The sequence below is a fragment of the Haliaeetus albicilla genome, chromosome 1 (assembly GCF_947461875.1).
Source record: "Haliaeetus albicilla chromosome 1, bHalAlb1.1, whole genome shotgun sequence".
NCBI lineage: Eukaryota > Metazoa > Chordata > Aves > Accipitriformes > Accipitridae > Haliaeetus > Haliaeetus albicilla.
The window spans coordinates 6,700,814-6,716,065 of NC_091483.1; the positions used below are offsets into that span (position 1 = coordinate 6,700,814).

A 15,252-nucleotide genomic window follows, 5' to 3' on the forward strand; every position below is an offset into this window, starting at 1 on the left:
ACTACTAGGGGATGCAAAAAAGGGAATAATTGAGGGGCAGATCAATAAATTAAGAAGTTCTGAAAAAAAAAAAAAGGACATAATGAATTTGGTACAGCACATATTTTTAGATCAAAGATGCCTTTGAAGTGACAAACCCTTAATCCATAAACTACTGAAGCACTTCCTTTCTCTCCCAAACTACTTGTTGTCAAATAAAATGGAAGTTAAGGAAATTATCTTTATCTGAAAATGGCCAAAAGAAGCCATCACCTAATGACAGCCTTGTCAAAATGACAATTGGGGAAATTGTTAGGAAGGGGAGGCCCGATGACTGGAGGAATAAGCTTGCTGTTTGCTCTAATCTGGTCAGGCAGGCCCCACACAATTCCAGTCAGCTTGCTGTGTGAAACAGCTAAGTCTTTGTCAATGCAAGCAGGGGCTGGAAATACTTCTCTTTCATGAATATGTATCACCACCCTCCACGTCTACAGAAAAAAACCCATCCCAAGTGGCAAAATAAAAAAAAACCCAAAAACAAAAAAACCAAAAAACAACCTATCCACCACCATAAAAAATAAAGCCCAGAACAACAAAATCCTAAGATATGGAGCTGTGCATACAGAAAAAACTACTAAGTAATGAAAGCTCACGTTTTGGAAACGGAGCCAGAAGGATCTTCTTCCCAAAGGCTTTCTTTGGACTTCTATTCCCCAGCAGACTGGGATGAGGCACTTCAAGTCACCATTTTTAAGTACACAGAAGCAAAATGGCCTGTCAGGGTACATAATGTCTATCACTGTATTTTATTTCTAGCATTTGTCTTAATGTGCTGCATGGGCATCAAACCCCAGGCCACAAATACACACTGCTGGGCTGGTAAGACAGGGCCTCACATGAATGCCTGCTTACTTGTGCGAGGAGGAAAGCACCCATAGTGGGTCTAAATGCTTCCACGAGCAAAAGTTTCAAATCCAGGCACTGAGTCAGCTTCGTATCAGCGTAACAAGTCTCCTGTGAAGCTTACAAATAGATGACATTAAAAATAAAGATGATTCTAGGTTTAATAAACTACATACAGCACATTAATACAGTAAGAATGGGTTCCTTTACATCCAACAATACAAGCGAAGCTTTCAGAAGTGGCCAGTGATTTCCCAGCACTCTTACTAGAACCATTTTCTGAGAGACATTCATGACCTTCTGCAAATAAAATCCTTCACAACATCTCAAGTCAGACAGTTTGAATCATGGGTCCCCTTGAAGTTTGGGAGCTTTTTTAACATATATACAATATTAAACTTCAAGCATTCAAAAAAATGGCATAAAACTGAAATAGGAGAGGCAAATCAAGCCTACTGCACTGCCAATTGAGGCTGATATACAGACAGAAAGTGCCTTAAAAAGATTAAACGGCTCAGAAACGTATGTCAGAAATACTGTATCTCTGCAGGACTGATGCTGAAACTCTTGTAAGCCCAAACATGGTGTTTAAAGCAACAGAAGGGCAGACGGGGAGAGAACACAGGATCGAACCAAGCCTATGCCTGTTGCAGAAAACCCAAATGAAGATATTTTAAGATATGGTGGATTTTGTCTCTATTGGAGAGCCAGGACAGCATTAAAGCATTCAACAATGTTTGAAAAGTCACCTTCAAATGTTTGTTGTTATCTTTTTAACTTTGCTTGTAAAACTGCAAACTAAATCTTAATTTACTACAGAGAGCTTGTGGTAATATTACAAACTTCAGTTTTTCTCCAAGTAACAAACAGAAAGTTTGACTTTCAGCAGAGATATCAAGACACAATGCTCAGTTTTGAGGTTTACAATATTATGCAATGTTTGCTGTAGACATTTCCATTTCATTAGCATATTCTACTTTACATGAAATCCAGCAATGAATGCTGTCCCTGATCTAAGGCTAATCCTCTTTAAAGAGCTACAGGCTATATTACATGTGGCCACAGCCTCGGTTATGCCATGGCTGAATCACTTTGAAGCCTATTGAACAGTGTTCCCTTGTGAGACTATACACAGAGCCATAAACCAATGCTCCCTGTGCTGTGAAATCCTACTGTTTTCATCACCAAGAGTTTCTGGAAGGGACAGACCCTCCCTAGTCCCAAGCAAGGGGCTGCACAAGAGAGGAAGGATACACGGCTGCCTTCACCACCCCTCAATGCCAATTTATAACCAAAGCCTATGAGCCTACAGTAATACAAATGCCTTATTTCTAAACGTCATCAGACAGCAACTGCTCCAAGGGAGCGTTACAAGAACAATAAAAGGTAAAGATGAACCAGGCACCTGCTTCCTTGGGCAAATCCTCTCTCTCACAGTCCAGCAAGGCTTCTGAAATACAGCAGGTTACAACGGCTCAATCTGAAAGGGTGACAGCCAGTATAACCCAGAGTGAGACAGAGGATGCCAAAGTGAGAATATTTATTGAAACTGGGTTCCCTCTTGTCTTCTCTTTCTGCCTCTGTTCCACCTTAGATCCTTTTCTGTGGAAAGGCTCACATTTATTTCAGCAAGGTTCACATTTATTTAAGGTCTATTTTTTCGTCACTTAGTTTTAGGATGCTAGCTAGAAGCGAAAGCAATACCAAATTGATTCACTAGAAACTACAATTAAAGCCTCCATCCAAGGAAAAATGGATAGTGTTGTATTGTGCCAGTAAGCTCCACAACAAAGACATCGCAGGTAGAGTAGCTTGGGACACAATCATACGCACCTCTAAAAGAAAAAAAACAAAACCAAAACCAAAAGGCCACATACGTCCAAGGCAGGCTGCATCTCTCACAGCTGAGTGCCCTTAAATGCTATAAACTGAAATAATGGAGTAGAGTTTTTATTGCCACACAGCACAGAATGTAGAATCTTTAACACCTTAACATCTATACAAATTCAACAGAGGGGGGAAGAAGCGCTATATTCCCTGGTCCTGCTACGTATCAGGAAAAGACAGTTTATTTTAGTGCTTATCTTTAACTCTTCAAAATAACTTTCTTTGTACAACCACCGCTTTTGAAGGGAGCTGGAAATGTTGGTTCTGTTCAGTCTGCACTGTACACATAAAATTATCTCCATTTAAATGGTGTCAAACCAGAAAGAGTGAGCAGATGCGGTGCCTATGGTAAAATCTTGGTCCCGGTAAAGGCAATGTTTAAGCACCTTGCTATCAAAATACTATCTCATCCAAAATGTTGATAATCCAACGCATTTAGAATTGCTACTATATACCTTGGAGACAAGATCACACCAGCCCTCAAGTGGTGAATATAAAGAAGTACAGAGATGGTGTTTTGGAGGCTACTCCAAAGTGCGCTGGAGTCGTGAAGCTTCTGCTCTCAGTCAAACCATTTCCCTGGAGTCTATATCAATTCTCACAGTTTTTACACTCCAGTGGATTTGTTTCAGAGCAAGAGGAAACAGATTTTTTTAATGTAACAAATAAATTTTATTGTTAGAACCTTATCAATTCCCAATACAGTATTTAAAGTACTTGCCACTAGCCAAACTATGTATTGTGATGCCTTTGATTACTGCTGGTATCTGGATACTTTGAGAAAGTGCAGTTTCCTCAGTTTAGCTCTCTAGAAGAGAAAATAGCAAAGAGCAAGGAACATCAAACTGAAATGCAAGGATTATGACCTTGGAAGAACATACTTACCTCTACTGTAATCTTTGTAGGAAACCTGTTGTTCCAGTTCTTGCAAAGAACTGCTGTCAGTCTCTTAATTGTCACAGTTGATCAGTGAGATACCAAAGGTTAATAAACCCTCACTCAATGATTATAATATACCAGTTCAAGCCCTCTCTTTTTCAGATCTTCAATGTGAGATCTGATGTGAAAGATGGAGCTTCCACCTGCTGGCATGCCCTCTGTGGCACAGAACTCAAGTCAAGGTGTCACGCTGCGTGCTGGGCTACCCACAGCAACACGGACTTCTCTTAAGCAAGCCTTGATAAGGTCCAGTCTCATACAGCTTGTGAATTTGACAAGGTCAAAAACTGACATATCATGAAGATACCATAGATCATATGTACTAAGTTCACAGGGTAACTGGAGGGGGGGAAAAAAATCACACATGAACTGCATACTTCTTGGAAGCAATTACAGAAGGAAAAGCCTTATCTGTATGCCAAGTATTTTCTCTTTCTAGTTTGAGAGAAGTTCCACAAAATAACAAACGTGGGGAGATGTATATGCCAGCTAGAACTGTAGTGACGTACAACTAGGGGAGCAGAACTTCAACTGGTCAATCACCTCCACATACAAAGATGGGAGATGACCACTAAATAACTGAAAGCTGAACTCACGGTTATTGGTAAACAAAGAGAACTCCAGCAGGGCTCACCAACAAAAACCCCACAGCTTCCTAACTATTATTAGAATACACAGGGGAATCCTCCAAGCCCAGTTACTATCAGCAGCTGTGCACAGACTACTCATCCCCGACACGTTTCTAGGTTGCACAAATTATTTTTTCATTTTGAGGTCTACTGAAATTCATTAAGGCACTCTTCTCTGAGAAATGTGATGCTCCAACACGATTAAGACTCCGGGCTTTGTTCCAACTTCAAAAAAAAGACAGTAGGGAATAGCTGCCAATTTTTCTTCTGTATCAGGGCTTAAAGATCATTTACTTAGAATTTTGAGCAAGAAGCAAGCACCTGCTCTATGGCATAGAACCTCCCTTACTCTTCTTTTTTTTCTGCCTCTTGTCCCAAGAAAGTTGGAATTACAGGAGCTTCCCTTCCACCAAGCAGCACGAACCTTCCGCTGAAGACATTGCCATCAATAAAGAAGGGGCTCCAAGTCCCAAGGAACACCTCCACCTCTTTCCACAGTGTCCCCTGCTGTGCTTTCTTTTTCTGGCCCTGGATTTCTACCAGTTATTCATAGAGAGGGCAGCCATCCTTTCAAGAGAATAAGGAGGGAAATGCTGAGGACCCACTACTGGGTCTTGCTGCATGATGCCAACAGACAGATCAGTCTGTTCCACCTCCCAGGCTCTTCCCCGTGTTTGTTTACTTGCTGCCCCATGACTGCATGGTTTCTCTTGTCCTGTAAATCACTCCACAGGTGCCTAGCACAGAGCAGGAAAAGCAGACTGGGGAGAAAGCAGAAATAAGGGCAGTGGGATGGATGAATGGGAGACAATCCAGACAGAGGGAGAAAGGCCCCAAAGAAAAAACAAACAACGGGTGGAGGGAGCGACAGAGGGGGTTGGAAAAACAATCAGGAGAATGGCAAGAGAGAAGAACAACAGACAGCAAGAGGGGCAGGAAGATGGAAGAGAAACTGAGATAGCAGACAGACAAGAAAGAAGCAAAGGGGAGAAGCCAAAGGGGCTCAGGAGGAGGACCAAGGGCAGACCACGAAGTAGAAAAAGAAAGAAAATGAGAACTTGGAGAGTGCCATAAACAAAGTCTATCTTGTAAGAAACAGTTCTCTTCAGTAGTCAGCACGAGCTTCCTCATCAGTTTAACTCAGGTCAGATGATACGGGAAATGGAAGAGTTCTTTTTCCTGAGTAAACAAGGAGCAAAGAAGTAAATAAACATAGAGGGAACTGTGCTCTCTCTTCTTCCTTTGCAAGACCTCCCCTCTGCTTCATAGAGTGGAGCTGTTCTTGGCACTGGGATCTAAAAGTTCAGTGAACACACCTCCTTCCCATGCATCTCTCCTCCCTCTCATGCTGAGATCCAGCTGGATATCTTGCTTTATTTTTGGAATACGCATGTCTTTGAGAAGAGCCTATTTCCTTCCTGTTTGAACATGAGGTGCTTGGTTGCTGTACGGTAGCAATAACTCATTGCAGAACCTAGCTATAGGTCACTGCGTATTCTGTTACGCCTTTCCCAAACAAACTCTTGGAAGTTACCACTGCCAATATTACCATTAACCTACAAGTACTACAACAGCTCTCACAATATCACAATAAAGTTTCTGACTTAAAAAAACCCCACAAACACAACCCAAACCACAAAACACCAGAACCCCCCAAACAAATGGTGGCTCCCCATGTCTGGTCACACATTGCCACCTACTGGCCCCTGTCCCTGTACCCTCCACAGTGCTAACGTGGTTTGGATCAAGAAATAGGCTGTGAAGTAGAGAGGAAAACTGGCAGGAGGGCACAGGTTGGTATATGAACCCAGCACACGTGTTACAGGTATAGGCTGTGAATATTATTATACTCTAGCATCGTCTACGCACAAGCAGACACATCCACCAGCCTGGATTTTATGGCTCTAAAGCAGCAATCAGCTCTCACCAACCTCCTCCTCCGTGTCTCTCTACATCCCCGAACGACTGAAGGACGATTTCAGGTCACCCCTGTGCCACCCCAGAAGAACAAGCCCTTGAACAAGGGAGGCACAATGGCAGCATGCCCCCTGCCACCCAGCAAGCTCAGGCCCACGAGACAGGCGACTGCCACAGCAAGACAAGAGCGAGGCATTTAATGCTGGGGAAAGTCGGCAAACAGAGCACACGTCCCTCGGGAGATGTGCCTGAGGGGCTGCACAAACCAGGGGAATGCAGAGAGGGCTGGGAGGTACCTTGCTCACCTATTGCGCTCTTCACAGGCTTTCTGCTAACCCCAGTACAGATGCTGCACTTCACATCTTCACACGCATGACCTCAAAACACGAGCGCGTTGCTGATGTCCCCTTGTGGCGAGAGGCCCACCTTGCAGAAAAACGGCATCTCTACGTATTTGCCTTAAAACCAAACCCCAATGCATTCAAATCCACTGTAAGCATTTCTAATGCAAGGTTTGACATAAGAGGTCTCACTAGGTCACTGCATCCGCTTCAATGTTCACACGATGACACCACTGACAAGCTGTATCAGTGAGTGAGAAAGCCGGTAACCAAAAAAAGGCCCACCAGAAAACCACGGAAATCATACTTACGCAACATTTACAAGTGCAATCACCCCTTTACACCTACACCCGTCCTGTCACACAGCTGGCAAACCTAAGCACTACATTGGCAGTTTTGATAATCGCATGTAAAACCTGGCCTTAGGAGGGAAGGACCCAACTGTGGTGAAATCTCAGCACCACTGAAATCAAGCCAGACTTCTTGTTGATTCAACACAGTAAGGAGACTTTCACCATGTTAATTTAAATAGCAGAGAGAAATAGGAAGTTTCAGACTGGTCCAGGCTTCTGAAGACCACCAGAGACTATCACTGCCCCTGCGTGAAAAGACATTTATATATGCTAATGATTTATCGGAAAGTTAATGATTATGTATAACATTTTCTAGAATTTTAGTGACTATGTATAACAGGTGTGTATTTAACCTGCACAGCTAGACTAGACAGGTGCACACGATAGGTGGAGCGATCCCCCGTGTGCCCAGCACTGCAATAAAGGAGTGCCTGCTTCTTAACTTCTCATTGCTGTTAAGGAGTTTTATTCTAGATTTCAGTAACAGTATTTTTCCATTTTCACGATTTACCTATTTAGGCTCTAGAGTTATCCGAAGCCTTACAAATCAGTCGTTAGAAAAACAATACACCACCACTGCCAAGTCAAAACCACCTCAGTCTTTCAGCCTATGCATTACAAATACTTAACTAGCCCAAATAGCTAGCATCGATAATGTGCCACCAATAACTACACAGAGAAGCCACACCAGGCATAACATAAGCAGGAAACGTCCATTTAAAGTAATGAGCATGATTTTTCCTAGGCCTTCCTACTCTGTAGGAATTGGCAAGGCAATGAATACAGGTGTCTGAAAACCAGCCAGCTACAAGACAACTTGAAAGGACAGCATGGTTCTGCTCCACCTTTATTTTCATGTCCCACGCTGTCTTTGTAATCCAGGGGAATGCCACGTGCCACCAGCTTTGCAATCCGATGGGGAAAGGCTCAAATTTCCATCACCTCGATTATCCGTTGGATAACTCCAGAGATGCCAGAGCAGATTCATGCTCTGGAAAGGAAAGCACATCTGGGGAAAATCACAACCCCAGGGGCGGAAGCGTTCGTGCAGACAACAAAAAACAGGACGGCAGTAAGAGCAACTAGGTTAACATTGATATCAGGTCCCCTGGCCCAAGTCCCAGCAACTTGCTCACCATACAGTGCAGCTCAAGCCTATAAAGCTTTACACATTTATTTGCAGTTTCGCTTTTGACCAAAGAAATAGCAATTAAAAAAAGAAGTTATTGTAATACAGGAAATTAACTCTAGCAGACCACATAACCATTTTAGCAGGAAGATCACCCAAAAAACCCACAAGCAGAGTGCCTGAATTATTTTTCTCACACGGGGCAAACCTGGAGTTGTGTTCCTGAACCTGGCAGCATTTCAACCAGTTAGAAACTTTGGGAAGAGAAAAGCATGCTGTAAATCCAGTTCCTGTCCTCTCCTGTAAAAAATCACACAGAGCTATACTTGTATCACAAACTAATAAGGAACATGCGGTTAATATGAGGTTAGATAATCCTAGAAAAAAAAGGAAAAGTACTCACAGACTTTAATATGTACAAGTACGGGAATAAACCTATGAGAAAAGCTCTCTCGCGGCCCAGGAAGCAGGCTGTTTCGGGAACTGAAGGGCTGACAATTATAACCATCAACAAATGCAATAAATACCAGGGTTGCACAACTCGGGCTTTTCCAGAAGGCAGCAAAGTGCTTTTGTGTGAGCACACACGCCCAGCCCTACTTGCTGCAGGAAAGGCATTCTGCTAAGGGAGAAACTTGGAAGAATCTGTCTTCTCTTTCTGCTTTTCAACGTGACTTCTTGCAAAACACAGTCTAACCCCTTTTTTCTGATATAAGGGGAGGGCATACACAGCAGGTATTATTAGCCTGCGTACAGATAAAAGCTGTTCTGCAAGAAATACAAAGGAACTTATCAAGCCACGAGTAATTTACTTGTTTGTGGAATAAATAAAAGGAACCCGCAAATCAAAAATAGTTTATATGAACCAACACAGTATTTCACTGCCCGTGCCAAAGCAATCAAACCTACAGCACTTATCGAGACACAACACATTGCTAATCACAATGCTGTACAAGCACAGGCAAGGAAGAACACTGATTATCCAGGATTGAGTCCAAGATGAAAGAGGTTTTTTCCTACACTCTGCCTCTTGTTCTGTGCTTGGGAGTAATCTTGCTTAATAAGAAAAATGAAGCGGCCGAATGAGAGTTGCTCATTTTTTCCTACCAGATGGCAGCGCTGCCTCAGGTTTTCTAGTGAAATGGAAAGTTTTCAGCTCAGCTTCGATCAGCAGCCAAGGAAAGATTAGTTTTTTTCCTAAAGGCAGTGCAATGAAGCTGAATCACTGCTGCTTAAAGCAAATAACCAAATACTTGAAAACACTCCGTTTAAGAACACTATCAGTCAACTGTTATGCTTATAACGTGCTGCTTACTAAAGTGTTTTACTTTTCAAAGTGTTAATCGGGGCGGGGGGGGGGGGGGGGGGGTTGAACCTTAAATATTTTGTCTAAAACCCGAGCCTGCAAACTCTGGATCACGTCCTCGACATCGCTGTGACTACGGGTTTAAGTTACGAGCAGGAGGTTTTTAGATGCCCACATAAAACCTCAGACAGAGCTGAGACCATTTTTTTCTTTTCTCCCGGTTTAGACACTATAACAAAAGGAGAACTCGGTATACTTTCTGAAAAACTCCCTCAAGCTCATGCCCCGGCCCCAACGCAGCCCCAGCGCCTCCCGCCCCGAACGCGGCCCGCCGCCCCCGCCTTCCCTCACAGCCAGCCCCCGCCCCGCTGGCGGGAAGGCCCTGCCGGCGGTCAAGCGGCCCGCAGCGCCGGGACTCTTGCCCGCTCCCCGCCTTCCCTCACGGCGTACCGGGGGGAAGTGGGTGTCGAGGAGCCGTCGGCGGCCGCAGCCCGCCCGGTGCGGACCCTCCGTGAGGCGCCTGAGGAGCGTCCCCCGCGGCGCGGAGGGAGGAAAGAGGCGGGAGACGCTGCCGCCCGCCCGCCGGCGGGGGAAGGCGGCGTGCCGGGTCCCCGGGTACGGGCACAGGGGAGACGCGGGATTTCTTCGGTAAGTTCCGACGGACGCGGCCGCTTCGGCGGCGAACGCTTTCGGGAAGCTCCGGCCCCTCGGCCTGCTGCCGTCCGTGCGAGGAGTTGCTGGCCGGGGCTGCGGGGCACGGAGTCCTGCTTGGGGTGTCCGCGGGCGGGCAACAAGGTTGGGCATACTCTCATGGGAAACGCCAGCAACGATGGTTATTTTTCACAAAACCGAGGCTGCGCTCCCAGGTTAGGAGCTGGCAGAAGTAGCTTTGCCTAGGAGCTGTTGGCTTGCTGGGTGCAGGGTACACGCACCAGCACACGGGACAAGCCGGCCCCGGGATGAGCAGAGTTTGAAACGCAAGTCATCTCTTGCAGGGGGCAAAAAATAGGCTTTTGGGGAAGACGCAAAGGATAGCTGTCCTTGTGTAATGTGCTTGAAAACCATATTCTGCGTGGCCCCTGCCTCAAAGTCCGCAGTCATTTAAAAGGAAAGTCAAACAACAACACAGATGTTATTTTTCTTCTTGACACACAGGTTGAACCCTTATGTTTAGATTTGCCAAAGCAAACTGGCAGAGGTCTGTGAGCAGTAAGTCGTAGAGGGAGTCATAGCTCTTGAAAATATCTTTAAAGACTCAAGGAGGAGCCCTATGGTTCTCAGGTTAGGCATCCTTGCTCTTAATACTCTGTGTCATTCTCCTGTCTCTAACAATGGGGATAATGACAGACGCTGAAGGAGACAATGTTGGAAAATGGGCAAGCGGTAAGATGACGATTCGCTTGACTCAAATTAAGGTACAGACAACAGCAGCGCAACGTGGGACCTTGCAGTTGCAGGAGAAGTCTGGATTTAACGATAGACTAGTTTCTATCTCCAGTTGGGAGTTCTCTGAAATTTTTCTCCTGTCTGCTGCCATCTAGTAAATAGACACTCCTTCAGTACTTACATGAAAGTATGTTCAGTCCAACCTCAATAAACCTTTAACGCAGGACTCAGCAGCTGAGCTGGGGATGCCCGAGGTGGCACACAAGCAGATCATGAATAGCTAGCGGGGTCTGTGGGAGCTGTTGAGATCCAGGTTCAATAGGTGCTGCTGAAGCCCATCAGTGGCTGTTCTTGCCCTTCCCTAATTAATAAACATAGCCATTTGTAACATTCATAAATGTGAATAAAGCCAACATTGTGCATTGATCTGATACACAGTTGTATACACTGCAGATTTCTCAAAATATATTTCTTTATATTCCTTTGTTTTGCCCAGTCCTGATCCGTTTCAGAAACCCATGAAGGAAGATACTACAGAAGCAGAACATGCGTTTAAGATGATATCAAATTCAGCCCAAATCCTGAGATAGAAAACTGTCCCTGTAGGCGGATCTGCAAAATAAGTGAAGTGACTTGGTTTTCCCCTTTAACCAAAGCTGACCTCGAATAACATCTCACATCCTCCTGCTGGTGCAAAACAGCAAAGAGCAGAACTAAGCACAGAAAGAGTCCATCCTGCTGCTCACAGAGCCACTTCCAGCTCCCCAGAGTTGAGGCATACTAACAGGAAGAGGGATGGATACTGGTGCCACCGCAGGAATAACCTGCCATCAAGGCGTCTCTTTGTACTTCTGTCAGAAGCACAGATGGTATTTCCTGGTTTTAAAGTGAGCTCTGAGAGCTACTTGAAATTTTCTATTTCTCTAATCATCTAAGCTTGGTAGAAGCACTGTTGCAGCCTACCTAAGCACACAAGCTGAGGTTGCTAAACTATTGCTGTTACTGTGTTAAAGATAGAAGAAGGAAGCAATTTTCAGGTTTCACACAGAAGGTGACACACTGATATACCACCATTCACTGTGCTTGGAGTTAATGTACAGTGGTATAATTTAGCCTTAAAAAAACCACAAATTAGAATAGTTAACTGCAGTGATGATTCACCTACCCATAAAAAAGCAGATTAAATGATAAGCTGCTTTTCAGTGTCAGTCATTGACCAGAGCTGGTGAGAAACCACAGGATCTGTGTGTGACATGTTGGGAACTTATTGCAATCTAGAAGGAAAAACATGACAAACATCTGTACTATATTATTTCAGTTAATTGACTGCTCGCATGTTTCTCTGGTGACTAACTGAGAACTCATTCTCTGGTTCCTACTTTAAGTACCCAGCCTTTTCTTTCTTTAGACTAACTTTCAGCGCAGGAAAATACTGAGCTTGCACGTATAGAGGACCAGATCACAGTGTTTCCAGAGACGTCTCATAGATAAGACTTGGATGCACTGCAGTTCCTCAGACTTTAGAACAGAACTTAGTTTACAAGCAAGCGTCTCTGTGCTGCACTTGAGAAGCTTAAAAAAAAAAAAAACAACGCCAAACTAAAACCCAACAGAAGTTATTTGTTATTTTTAGTGCCTAGTTAAGTACTTCTGCAGCAGATAACTGGGATTTTCTGATAGGCAACAGGGAAATACCTAGAGCTGGTGACAATTCCTCCTTTAGGTCTCGCTGATATTCCAGCTTTTGCATTCATTTTACATACTGGCACATCAGTCACTTCTAAACACTGGATTTTGTTTCATACAAGAGGTGAATTATGACTAAAGAGCCAAGAATGCTTTATACACATTTGAAATACTACTGCCTACAGTCAGACTGCATTTGTAAAAGTCATTTGATACCTTCTAGTCAAAGGACTACACTGTAAAACAAGAGCACGCATGCCCAGACAGTACTACTAATGCTCCATTTTAAGTCCATAAAGTAAACCTTACTGTCACTGCTCAGGGACATATTTCTTGCAAAGATAAATCTACCTGTGAGATCCTCAGAAAGAACTAGTTGGCACCAATTTACAGTCATGGGTGTTTTTCAGAGTTCTGAAGTGCTACGCAGCCATTGCAACAGATGCGAGATTGACTGCTGGAAAGAATTCAGCACAGAACAATCTGTCACTTAGCTGTGATCACCGAACAAGTCTCTGGCAAAATGGTGGGGAATGATGGTTGTCATGGACTGGGTAGGCTCAACGCCCACTTCTTTGTTCTAGTGGTTTCATTACATTTACTGTCAGCCAATTTGCTATAAATTACATAAACTCACTATACAATAGTACATGAAGTATCTTAATGCCACGCTGCAGTCATTTTTTTTGGTACTACAGTGATTTCATGCTGTCATTTTACTTCTTTCTTGTAGTTCGGAGGACTCATTTCATCATGACCTCTTTTGAAGAAGCTGAAACTGAAGAAACAGTAACATGTCTCCACATGACCTTCTACCATCCTTGCCAAAAAGACAAGATGATGTTTCGTTGCTTGAACTTCTGTAAGCGAGAACAGGTCAGAGCAGATGAAATGGCCAAGTTTGGCCGCGATTCTAATGTCTGCCATTATAACTTAACGGATACTCGTGTTTCTCGGATTCAGTTTTCATTGCAGTTTTACAGAAAACTGAACAGCTCAGAATTTTGTTTTGAGATAAAGAACATGAGCAAGAAAACAAAACTGCTAGTGGACCAAACAGAACTGGGTTACTTAAACAAAACAGACCTGCCATGGAAGTGCATCATCTGTTTTGGGGACTACCAGATTTTAGCAGAGGTTCAAGAAGGGGAGTCCGTGGATTATTTTGAGACTTACTTGCACTTGACTGAAGTGCCAATCTTACAAGAAAGATGCCTGCCATCACTGCAACCCATACCGGAGAATGGCATTTCTTCTTCCTTGTTTCCTTCCCAAGGCAAAAGCCCCATGGAGACTGATGAAAATGAGTCATGCTAGCGGGGAGAAGGAGGCTGGATCAGGATTTATCATTTGCAACCTGCACAACTTCCAAAACTGAAGGCTGTTATCTCAGTCCGCTGTTCTTGATGGTTCTCACTGCTGCACATCAGTCGTCTTACTTGTTTTCAGCATAGGCATACCGGAACATACTTGTTCAACAGAAGCAGATTCCTGCCACTGTCTTCAGGGCGTATGTGCTCTCTGATCACCACTGTTTGCTGCATAAACATGTGGGAGACGTGCAGGGCCACTCCAATCCATTGCAGCAGATTCCATTCAAGAACTGTGACTGCATGCCTTGAACATGTATTTAACAGGCATTAATACAGAGCACACAGAACAGTGCTTTAGCCCCAACACTGGTTAGCTAAGTCGGGACATAACATCTAACTGCATTTGTTATACGTTGTGCTTCGCTTTTGACATGAAATTCCAAACAGTATTTTCAAGCCTAGGTTGTAACTTCCCAGATTTTTGCAGCTTAGAAACACTTTGTCAGCACAGTCCTTCAATGTTTTTTATTAACTTTGCGGCGAGATTTTTCTTCTATTTTTAAAATGAATTAAAAATACCTATTTTTTGCAAGTTAACTCCTTTCGCTTGTGAATGTAAACGAACATGTAGCATCAGTGATCATGGTATGTAAAAATCCAGAAAAAAATTGTAATAAAAGCATTTAGTTGCCTAGTAAGGATTTGCTGTCTTCTACAACTACAGTCTAAAAGCACTTATGGTGAACAAAATTATTTCCACGACAATCCAGATAAAAAATTTTCACTGGCACTATTCTGGGCTAAAAGTGGCATTGCTCCAAAATAAGAGTTGACTAAAATACTTTCAGCAAGTTTTCCACCTCTACCCCCTGTCCCAACCTCTCTTACAATTTTGTTTTCATTTAAGTATTTCTAAGGTTGTTTCAGTTAAGTTTTTCTTTGCTACGGGCTCAGCTTTTCATTGGCACTTGTTTTTTGTCAAGTATTTTAGTTTGCTTGAAAGACACACTGGAAAGAATCAAAACAGAGCATACATAAGACTTACCCATCTTACCACCTCTAAACATTAGAGTGCATTTCAGCGTTAATAATTACAAGAAAACCAGAATTACAGCTGAGGGGAGGACAGCTGAATTACGCTACATAACCTGAGATTAAGGCAAACAACCACAAGTGAGAGAAAGTCACAGAAGAGGCAAGGAAACTTGAACACAACCTTACGTAGGATTTCATTTGTCTGTTCATCTCACCCTTGCCAAAAATACCTTGTTGCCATGTTTTATACTCTTTGAACCAGGCTCTGGTACTTAACGTTTACAGTCTTTGGCCCTAGATGTGCAATTCAGCTGCCAACTTGGCACAAATGCCTGCACACACCCAGCCCTGCAGCTTAACAAAACAAACCCCAGCAGGTATCACCGTGTCACCAGACATGGTGCTACTGGTTGCAGATTTCCAGCAGTTGTTGGCTGCTCGACTTTTCT

General features: G+C 43.6%; 2 protein-coding genes across 3 annotated transcripts in view; one reads left to right on the top strand and one right to left on the bottom strand.

Annotated features, from left to right (window-relative positions):
* The window catches only part of ALPK1 (alpha kinase 1), a 54,173-nt gene extending 44,236 nt beyond the window's left edge, over positions 1 to 9,937 (bottom strand). The window contains exon 1 of one of the 2 annotated variants that reach the window (XM_069769844.1): positions 9,834 to 9,937. The gene's annotated coding sequence lies outside the window, so the exon portion shown is untranslated. Of the gene's footprint in view, positions 1 to 6,559; positions 7,158 to 9,833 lie in introns of those variants that run through there. The other variant, XM_069769916.1, reaches the window with a different exon arrangement.
* On the top strand, positions 9,690 to 14,466 carry TIFA (TRAF interacting protein with forkhead associated domain). Its single transcript, XM_069770436.1, has 2 exons — positions 9,690 to 10,031; positions 13,189 to 14,466. The coding sequence occupies exon 2, from the start codon at positions 13,209 to 13,211 to the stop codon at positions 13,770 to 13,772; it is 564 nt and encodes a 187-aa protein (XP_069626537.1). The 5' UTR covers positions 9,690 to 10,031; positions 13,189 to 13,208; the 3' UTR covers positions 13,773 to 14,466.
* The last annotated feature ends 786 nt before the right edge of the window (positions 14,467 to 15,252 follow it).

Excerpts from the sequence above, each read along its gene's own strand:
- TIFA (XM_069770436.1), top strand. The coding sequence starts at position 13,209 with ATGACCTCTTTTGAAGAAGCTGAAACTGAAGAAACAGTAACATGTCTC.